The sequence below is a fragment of the Ischnura elegans genome, chromosome 9 (assembly GCF_921293095.1).
Source record: "Ischnura elegans chromosome 9, ioIscEleg1.1, whole genome shotgun sequence".
Lineage (NCBI taxonomy): Eukaryota > Metazoa > Arthropoda > Insecta > Odonata > Coenagrionidae > Ischnura > Ischnura elegans.
The window spans coordinates 79,104,873-79,116,064 of NC_060254.1; the positions used below are offsets into that span (position 1 = coordinate 79,104,873).

At 38.3% G+C, this 11,192-nt stretch overlaps 1 protein-coding gene across 1 annotated transcript; it reads left to right on the forward strand.

The window, feature by feature from the left end:
* Positions 1-1,422: 1,422 nt before the first annotated feature.
* Positions 1,423-5,663, forward strand: LOC124164970. Its single transcript, XM_046542209.1, has 4 exons — positions 1,423-1,900; positions 2,005-2,082; positions 2,787-2,988; positions 5,519-5,663. The coding sequence occupies exons 1-4, from the start codon at positions 1,423-1,425 to the stop codon at positions 5,661-5,663; spliced, it is 903 nt and encodes a 300-aa protein (XP_046398165.1).
* The last annotated feature ends 5,529 nt before the right edge of the window (positions 5,664-11,192 follow it).

Below are 11,192 nucleotides of genomic sequence, written 5' to 3' on the forward strand. Positions count from 1 at the left end.
GCAGAGACGATTCCCGATCCTCACTTTGTAAAGTGACACTTTAGCAGGCCGGGCGTGGATTGACAGTGCGACACCGAAACTTTGGCAATGGTGACTATGACGTTTTTTCTGAACAATTGAAAGTTGATTTAAAAACAGTTGTCACATGATATTTTGCGAATGCAGTTAGTTGTGAGCCAGGCTATCTTTTTTACAACGATATCGAGAATATTAATCCCTTAATATTCTGTTCACATTTTATTCGGTTTATTATTCGTCCAAAACTGCTACGGGCGTACAGACAGTGTTACCCAGATGTTAAGCGAATTAGGCTGGGAGCCGTTGGAGACTCGGAGGCTGCACGCTAGGCTTAGATTGCTTGAACAATTGAGAATGGATATCTTTAAGAGCGACACAGAGAACATAATATTAGAGCCACACTATATTTCCAGGTCCGATAGAAGTGATAAATTAAGAGAGATGTTTTGCCGAACGGATAGATATGCGAATTCGTTTTTCCCCCGAACCATGAAGGACTTTAATAAACGCTAATCACAACTTCGTTAACAGCATTTCATTTTTTTAGCTGTAAACGGCTGGTGTCCTAACACCCCCTGCCACACGCCTTTTAGGCGGCTTGCGGGGTATTATGTAGATGTAGATTATTTCGTAATTTAGGACCTTCTTGGTAACATAGCATTAGATTTGTTGTGATTGTTAGGATTAATTAGGGTTATAACTTTTCTCGTGGTAGGTAGCATAGTGTCTATTATTTGTAGGATTATTTGTGTGTTAGGTAATAATTTTATATATTAAGTACTGATTGCATTAATATTGTTCTTTGATTCGCATTATACGTAGTTAATTAGCATACAATTAGTGATCGTTCGGATAAATTAGAGTTAAGATTTGTCATATGGTAGCGTCATTTAGAAGGTAGATCAATAGAGTAGAAACATAATATAACGTTAGAAATTTATTCCTAGTGTCATTTACTTGTAAATTTAGCTTAGATTATTATCAAATTGCTATATATTCGTTAGATCGGTAGTCCATTTCATTTAGTTATAAGATTTGTCATAGGGTAGCGTCATTTAGAAGGTAGATCAATAGAGTAGAAACGTAATATAACGTAAGAAATTTATTCCTAGTGTCATTTACTTGTAATTTTAGCTTAGGTTACTAACAAATTGCATTATATTCGTTAGATCGGTAGTCCATTTAGTTAACTTCAATTATTTCCATTGACGGTTTTTTTTCCATTCATCTGCTGTATAGGTCATTAGTGTAATCATATAGTGTAAGTTAAATTTTCTTTTAGTTAGATAGTTTATAGATAGATAGGCTGATATTCGTTAGGTCGTGGTATAGTCTTTAGCATATTTTTAATCTTTAGTTAGCTCAGTAAGTTCTTTCCAGTTTTTTTGTATTGATTTCGTTGCGATGGCGGATCGCAAGCGGTTGCCCCATCTTTCTATGGAGGAAAAGGAGACCCTGCTCACTCTAACCGTGAAATATCGGAATGTCGTCGAAAACAAACGGACGGACGCGGTCTCGTCGAAGGAGAAGGAGAAAGGGTGGTTTCAGATAGAGGAGGAGTTCAACGCCCAGGGGGCGTCGGTAAGGAGGCCCTGGCAACTTTTGAAGAAGAGCTGGGAAAACATTAAGTTTGCTGCCAGGAAGGCAAACACTGCTGCCAGGCAGCACAGCCTGGGCACAGGTGGCGGAGGCCCATCAAGGGCAGTGGTCGACCCTTTCCTAGCACGGGTAGACACCGTGATGCCCCACCTCAATATGAGGATTTCCAGCGAGTTCGACTCCGACGGAGTTGGTGGGTCTTCCACGTCAACTTCCTCTGATTCCCCAGCTGAATTAGAGGTAGAGCCAGCAAGGGAACCAGATCCTGTTGATCACGACGAAGGTGTGTACATGTCCAGTCACTCCAATACCTATGTCATATTTCTGCATTTATATTCCATTGAACTTAATGTAAGATATTAATGATAACCTTCCATTGTACCCCAGATCCGCTGGAAACAACGCGGAATGAGGTGGAGTATGAAGTGGCGATTCAGGATACACCATGCCGACCCACTAATTGTGGTGAGTAATTCAACACTTCTTTCTGCCTTTGCATGTTGCAAATTTAGAGAGCCCTGTCTTTGTGGAATTGATGTCTGTATAAAAGGGAAAAACCTAGTCTCCTTCTTGCATACGTGGAAATTCCGACATCAATCCAAAATACTCCATCTAGCTCCCCATGACAAAATATGTGATGTACCGTACTTGTCTTTTTAACTTATGAGTATGTATCAAGAGAGACTTTTGCTTCACTCCTCACTTAACCTGTCTCTGTTGCAAAGTATACAATGTAACCCCTCTCACGTCATTCAATTATTGTAAATAAAATGTTCCTGCCTACCTTCCTTCTTATGACCAATGAAACTCACCCACCTTGAATTGCATTGCATTTGGCTCTTGGAAGCATTTCATTAATGGGATGGAACATTCAAAGACATTTGTTCATGCACTTCTTATTCAATTACTCCGTGTTTATAATGTCATTGATGTTTTCTTTTTGCTGCATTGCAACTGTATGTTATGCTTTGTTTATAATGGCCTCACTGAGCATTACACGATTTTCATGTAAAATAATGAAGTACTAATCACTTCCAATGCTACGGGTGCTAGTCTTTTGGCTACTTAGCAAGAAAATATATGGTTCGAAGCCAACAGGTTATGTTATGCTTGCTTGTGGTATCAAACAGAAACTACAACTACCCTATTCTTTGTCTATTTTATTGCAGTCAATGGGAGCAAAAAGCGGAAGGTGGACACCCCTCGAGAGGCGGTTGCCAAGTTCCTGAAAACGAAAGCAGACGAAGAGCTCTCCCAAATGCGTGAGCTGCATCAGAAAAGGCTGGAGCACGAGGAATTGCTTTTTCTGGAGAAGATGAGGAATGTAAAAGAAATCCATGATCTTGAGTTGGAGGAGAAGAGATTAAAATTGTTAGTGTTGAAGAGACAGTTAAATATTAATTAGTGAATAAATTATTAAATATTATCTGAATTTTTCTTGCCTCTTCACTTTTCTCACGCATGAATGGTTCTATTTCTCCATTTGAAAGGAATTTAAGGGGAGTTTTTAAAAATTTTATTGTGGTGTAATAGTCTGTATGTAACTTCTTACCCTCTCGGAACCATCATCAGGGCTATGCGAAGACAATGACTGCAACGTGCATTCTTGCATGGGAAGAAGGGTCCACAACTGATACCAGAGAAAGGCAATTATTGACTTGATATACTGCAGTTACATTCAGATACATGACTTTAACTTTGTGCTGTGCATTAATCCATAGTGGAAATTGTTACTAATCATCTCAACGACAAAATGTACAGGAAGCACAATGAAGTTATTAAAATCAAAGTAAAATAACTTAAACTTAATATTTCTTTTACTTTAAATACGTAAATAAATTGGGAAATGACTAGAGGGAGAAAAATACATCTTAAGAAAAACATTCCATTCCCGGAATGTGCGAATTTCATAATTAAAGCCATAGGCATCAAGGAAGTAACCGCATCAAATAGAAGCAGGGTAACCAGGTGTACTCTCGTGAACCTAACCTTAGCCTTTCAAGGCTAGGTACTTATGTATTAGACAGGAGGAGAATAGTTGTTGCATGGCTCAGATTAATTACAAGGTCAACGAAAGTGGAGTGGAAATGGGATAAGTAAGTGATGAAGGTGCCCATTCAGGAAACTTTTCTCTCCTAGTAAGCAAGGTAAGAAATGAATTGCACGGAGATCAAGGCTAACTTTAAAGACTTAATAAAAAGAGGAGGTAATTACAGATGAAAAATATTTATTCTGTAAAATATAGCAACTATAACTTCAGAGTCAACATACATACCCAGTCATTAGTAATATTAAAGTCAGAATGAATAGCATGCAAAATTAACAATTCATAATTGAACAGAAAGTACTTTCAGACATGAAGTTGGTCTTTTCACCCTTCAGTGACAATGTAATATGGATCTTCTCTGATTCTTGGATGCAACCTTGACCCAAGCTTAAGAATCAACCTTTCCCCACCACAGGATAATAAATTTGATTCAAACATTGTATTACAAAATCTTTTACGTAAATGACCAGTAGATATTAGCTTTACAAAAATGTATCTATTACTGGTATAAATTATCAAAAACATGATCATTGCAAGTATTTCCAATACATTTTATTTTGATCTCTGCATTTCTTTAGGGTTTCCTTCCGCGTCAGCTTGTTTGTGGACAACAGTTTCGCTGGCTATCCTGCCAGCGTCTTCAGGTCGAAGGTGTCAGCTGTCGTTTTCTGCTTCGCTTATATACGCCTACGGTATCTATACGGTATATATACCGTAGGCGTATATAAGCGAAGCAGAAACCGACAGCTGACACCTTCGACCTGAAGACGCTGGCAGGATAGCCAGCGAAACTGTTGTCCACAAACAAGCTGACGCGGAAGGAAACCCTGAAGAAATGCAGAGATGAAACCATCGCCGCGGAAACCTACGTTCTAACACATTTACTTTTGTTTCACAATAGCATTGACTAATAAAATTTTAAACAAATCCAAGAAAGGATTCTTAGGTAGACAGAAATTTTCAATTAATGAGGACAGCACAGAAAAATTCTTATAAAGGCTTTAAACCAGGTTGACAACCTTAAAGTTTCATTTTCAGAGAAATGTCGCATCTGCATATGTAGAATTAAAAAGGCTACTATTCCCGGGAGAAAACTCAGGGTATTTCAGAAATCCAAAATTTGTATTCCTTCTGGTCAAGAAATCAGTATAAACAGTGTACGCAGATGTAAACGTTTCTATACCATAAAAGTGTTCAGGTAACAAGCAAACCGTATAATGACATAACTCATGACAATAAATATTGAGCAAATAGAAAATAATTAGTAATACTTTGAGGTTTTAAAAAGCGTGTGCAAAATCATCCATCAATTGGCATAGCTAATCATCAGTCCAACATATTTTAAAATCAGCTCTACCACATTGTAATGGAAAATGGAAAGAATACTTATGACTTGATGATTATCACAGGGTTTTGTCCTCCCCAGTTGCTGTAGAGGGAAGGCCCCAGCAGAGGAAAAATCAGCCAATGGTACACAAAATGCTTATTATAAATATACAGTGTGATTATGGTACAGTGAAACTATTCACAAAAAGAACTAAAATTAAAAATAAGCCTGGCTGGCCGTTCACGTAAAGTGCCTCTCTATGAGAGCTCTCCGTGCTGCAGCACCCAGAACTCCATCATCCTGATGGAATTCCTCCACCTCAGCCAAGAGTGGTATCACCTCATCCACAATACCCTCTCTCACAGCAATATTATGTAAGACCACCGTTGCTGTTATAACAGTGGTCATCGACTCCAATTTAAAATTCATTCGCCTAAGTAAGCACGGAAATCGCTTCTTCCAAATTCCAAATGTTTTTTCCACAATGTTCCTTGTGGAAATGTGCTAATTATTGTACCTCCTCTCAGCCTCAGTGGTGGGGTTCAGGAGTGGTGTCATCAAGTATGGTTGGCATGCATATCCACTGTCTCCCAGCAATACCTCCCTGAATTCTCTCCTCTGCAGAACGGCACACACAGCACTTCTCAGAAAAATGGTATTGTCGTGAACTGAACCAGGCCAACCAGTGACGAAATTGATGAAGTTGTGGTTGGGGCCCACAATAGCCTGTAAATAAAAATAATATCAAAAAATGCTTTCCACGATATCCAGTGAACAGGAAAACTAATCTTACACATTGCATGATATTTGTTAGCATTTCTCTGAGAAGTTAGCTAACTTCTAGTCCCTAGCCATAATGAGGAAATTGGAAACCTCTAATTCCCTAGGAAAATACAATGCAGTATGAAAAACTGCATGCCAATAAGCCATTACAATTTAAAGAAAAGGAGTAAATATTAAGGATATTCTTTTATTGCAAAATTAGTTTAAATTAACAAGTGCAATGGCATGTTTTCTGGACAATCAATTTTTGGCCACTGTACTCATAATGGATATTCAAAATAGAAATCAGCAGGAATAATTGCAATGAATTCACTCATGCAAGTTCATTAATGCAAGCAATTTCATATCACATACACGGCAAGGTTGGTATGGTATAGCATTGTTTAAGAGCTCTCAATTGCCATCTGCATTCAAATTGTAGTAAGTGTTATGGGAGCCTTACAATGGAATGTGTTTCTCGAACTATCCAGAAGTAGATGAGCTGCAAGCCATTCACAACAACAAGTACTTCTTCAGGCAACAACCAAAATCTTTCCAAAGGTTATAAAACAATTATTGATGGAAGCCGTTTCCAAGCCAAATACAAGCATAATATGCAGTATATCAAGGACCTCCACCGCAAATCCCAAATCTACAGCCAGGCTTACGATTTTGATAGGGTGATTGAACTTCACAGGAAATAAATGTGCACTTTAGCAAATTAGGATAATATACGCAAATGAAACTTCTCCAATCAATAGGGCTACCCAACTCAACAGAAGAACAAATATTAGAAAATACATATAGTTATCAAGGCAGGGTTTAAATGGCACTTGCCTGGCAAATAAAGGAGAAAAGTCCTTTCCTATTTCGGAATATTTCCCCGTATTCTCCACCGGGACCCTTAATAGGAATGTGTGTTCCATCTATACACCCTAGCACTCCCGGAAATCTAGCCTTGGCATAGAAGGCCACAGCATTCCTTCGGGCACCTTCAGCGTCTGGCATGCTCACATACCGCGGAAATAATCTGGCAATCAGTATCGAAGTTTTTTTTATAACTCGCGATACCGTTGATTGGCTGATTCCTACCAAATCTGCAGCCACCAACGGAAAATTTCCTGAAAAGAAGCACCATGGTAGAAGATTTCATGAAAGGGAACACCAAGTCACCACTTTGAACAGATATACAAGGTAACTCAACATCAACGTTGTTGTACCCCGAAATGCATGCAACAAATTCCTCGGGCTATATTTGCCTCTCACTATCCGTAGGGGTAACACAAGGCCGTCGACTTAAATCTCATTGCATGCAGCGGTTGAAATGTATTCAACTATTTTGTGAAGTACCTCCGTCAAATTATTTTCTACGAACCTCAGACAATGAAATGACATTTAATATGTGAAGACATGCATCAACTCCATTACTTAAATTATTTTTGCGGGGTTTAAGGTATAAATAATGATGTATCATGTATAATTTATGCTATAGCTTACTCTTGAACTCACGGAGAGAAGTTAATATGAACAACTGGAATATATTCGCATAAATATATTCTCACCTGTGGCATAATACCGCAGAGCAGTCAGCAGCTGTAATATAGGAGGAACAGGTAGCCCTCTTCTATCCACAGAGCGAAGATCTTCAATGAAGAGTTCGATGAGCTCCGTTACCACAATTTTTGAAAACCTATATCTTCGACGGAAATCATCTTTACCATAAAATTCCATAATTTTCCAAATCTCTTATATACCGCCTCCGTTGATTTTCTACCAGCATCTCCATATCCTCGGCAATTTCTTCCCAATCTTCAACATTATCCACGATATCCACAACGTCAGCCATTTTCCTCTACGGAAGGCCACTTTAGAGCTAAAGTGAGCTGCGGTTGGACACTTTACGGTAAAGAGACACTTTAGCCAAATCCAGCGTAAAGTGACGTCTATGGAGGGCGTAAAGAAAACTTTAGCCGTCTAAAGTGACACGTGAGCCTAAAGTGTCGTCTATGAATCGCACCCTTAATGACTTTCAAACAAAATTAGCTGACTGAATTGTCCATAACTGAGTATTGCACTTTTAAACAATTTTTAGACGATATCCACAAAAATCAGTTCTGTAAGACAAAAGTGGAAGCAGACGCGTAACTATGGGGGGTGAGGGGGATTGATCCCCCCCAAAACGTCAGAGAAATAAAAAATATTGTCTAGTTTTGACATTTAATAACTGCGTCTGCTTAAAGTTAATTTTTTAGTGCGAAAATTATGTGAAATGTATTTCCAGGCATGCTATTTTTCAAAAAAATTCCCCAACGAAGGTGGGGAATCGCCACCCCAGGCTATCCCCTCCCTCCAAAGCATAGTCCTAGTTACGCCTCTGAATGGCAGCATGGATAATGCGATGATTCAAAACTTTTTAAGGAACTAGAAATACAGCTCAGTAATTTCTTAGAAGAAAATTATATGAATGGAAAGCACCCATTGTTGTTCCGTCTCGAATAACTGTTTATTTGTATAACACCTTACATCACAGCAACAATGCAAAACGACCAATCTGGAACGCGTCAACGGTGCTGAGAGGTACCCTCCATGCACTCCTTCGTGCTTGGGGTACAGGAATTTCGGAGAGTGAACCGAGAGTCAATGAAGCCACACGGAACGTGTAGAACTTTCCGTTGACGCTACCTCTACGCTCAGGCAAGCGTTCGGTTTTTGATCATGGAGTGGAAGTGAAAGCGACTTTGAAGCAACAATATAACTTTTCGATACTGGTAAGACTATGCTCTCCAGTGTAGAAGATATCGATTCGAAAGATGCAGTTTAAACTCTAAAATGGAATTCAGTTTAATAAGTACCTGCGGAAGTGCAGCTAAGAAGCATCATTACTGGTAAAAGTCACACGTCGTTGGACATGATATGTAGCATGAATCCATTGTTTTCCTACTAAACAAAATATAATATTTAATTTCCGCAGCCACAAAAATAACGCTGGCGACCGCTTATTTCGAATGGATAATTGTATGGATCACAAATTCATTAATATTAACTGGATTATTTAGCTTAAAATTTATTTTTTTAGTTACCGTAATATTAACTCTTCATATGATTTTCACTCAAATAACTATTCAAATGACATAAAATGAGAACCAAGGTTGGGATTAAATATAACCAAATACTTACATTACCGACCAGGTAATACTCTGAAAATATCGTACAGCTACTTACAATTGCATGGGATAAAGCTACAATTATCGATATGAATTAATAACGATATATCTTTTTAAGAAATGGTTACTATCAATTATAATTTATACGTGCATTAGGTGTGTTGCTGTCCCAAAATTGCATATAGTTTTCATTATCCTAAATATAACACTTTAAGTATCCAAATGAATCCATCGAGCGTACACTTTCGTCGATCATAACTTCGACTGTTACCGTTGGATTCCTTTACTTTAACTTTTACTTGATATAATACCTAAATGGTAATTTTCAGTAAGAGTTTCAGTCTCGCACATTACTTAATAAAAAGTTCGAGAGAAGAATAGCAGAACATAAGAGGTGCTACCTAAATTGCAATCTTGAGCAGTCACATTTTGCGAAACATCTTTGGGAATCATGATAGCGATTTTGCCGGAGATTCTACATGTAGAGAAGAAAGGAAGGAAATTGGATAAAATGGAGGAACTAGAAATAAGGAGGAATATGACCAACGGTCAATTACTTAACGACATCCTTTAAGAAAGGTTATCCCCACTCCTACAAGTGTGCCTTAAAATCACGGACGGACAAAAATCCAGAACCCTACCACCCCACTCCACACCCTCTAATTACCTACCTCTTCCTTAACCCCGACTCACGGAAAAACCCTTTCCAGTCCACCAACCCCACCCCCTCCCTCCGTCTCACCAGCGCCGTCCTCCAACGGTTGTTTTCTCAATACAACCCCCACTTGGGGTTTCCAACCCAGCACCTTCCCCCCCATCCCTCCTGATACCCACTCCTTCCACTGTTTTCCTTAACCCCTTCAAGAGTACCTATATATGTTTGCTTAACATTCGAAATTTTTGTACTTGATAATGACCTCGTTGGTCGAAACATGTCGTACCGCCAAAATAAATCTGTGGAAATGAACAAAGTCTCCTTTTCATTTTCGTGTATTAATTTCCACATAGTTGAGCCTAATACAATTGAACGTAATAAAAAGTTATTAGAGTATTAGTTATTAGAGTTATTAGTATTAGTTAGAGTACAATCGAATTAAAGTAAAGTCCATTTGACTTTGCTGGCAGGAAAACAGGTGACAAGGAATTTCTATAATTGCCAAATGACCTTCGTGAAATTTCGTTTATCTCGCTCAGAGAGAGTCTCGTGGAGAAGGATTTGCGATTTTTCTTCTTCACTTTGCATTGATATCGGGCACTTCTCATTTTTTCCTGACAGACCTCTGCCTTTACTCCACTACTCCTGAAATATGGATGCCATGTGGGTCATTTCTCTTACCTATGAAAGCTGTTAAATTTAATCACGTTTTTCTGTATTTTTTAGAGTGGATATGTATGTGCAACGTTACGAAACATCCGTCCAAAAGTAGATTTTACCGAAAAAATTCTTACGATCCACTGCCCTCGACGTAGTTTCGTGGGTTGGATAATGAAAACGATTATTATATGTGCAGATAATATCTTCTATCACATGCTGGTAAACAAATTGTTTTCATAGCCCTTGGTTACAGTGATAAAAATTAAACAATTCCAAAATCACAAACTTCGATTTCTAAAAGATTCACACATTTCGTGCACTTTCTACCAACCGATTTCTTACGAAGTTTGCACTTACATGAAGTACTGCATTACAGTTCGGTAAAAGTAAACTTTAGCCGCGGGATGCCTCCCTTTCCCCCTGGCCCCGGGAAATTTGGGAGCGGAGCTACTAGGAACGGCGAAGCCGTTATGAGGAGTGCGCCGGCGAAATGCATTATGATATTTTTCATGCTATTTTTCATCCATTCATTTTAATGGATTTGGCGGAAAATATTAATATTATAGGGTCATTTGAGTCATTTTTACTCACGAAAGAATATTAATGATATTTATTATAGTAATAATATTTTTGGCTGCTACTTTAAAGTTAAAGCACAGCAGAAAGGAGAATGTTTTTGACTTCTTTCTTAAGGCTTCCGGGTCGCGTCGTGTAAAAAACTAGTAGTATAAGTAGAAGTGAAATATCTAAGAAATCTTAAGTTAAAATTGTTTTACAATTCCTTGCCAATCGCACATGTCCCCTCCATTTGTATTAGTTACTTAACAAACTTCCAAATTTTTGTTGGCGATTTACTCTCTATTCTTTTTCTCAGCGGAGTACTTCGAGATAGTGCATTAGGGTAGTTTCCTATTTTTTATTGCCTATGTCGAAAGATTATTACTCCTTGAGTACGCATTT

Coding starts and splice junctions, on each gene's coding strand:
- LOC124164970 (XM_046542209.1), top strand. CDS start 1,423: ATGGCGGATCGCAAGCGGTTGCCCCATCTTTCTATGGAGGAAAAGGAG. Junction 2,083..2,786: donor ATGCCGACCCACTAATTGTG/GTGAGTAATTCA, acceptor ATTTTATTGCAG/TCAATGGGAGCAAAAAGCGG. Junction 2,989..5,518: donor GAGGAGAAGAGATTAAAATT/GTTAGTGTTGAA, acceptor ACCTCCTCTCAG/CCTCAGTGGTGGGGTTCAGG.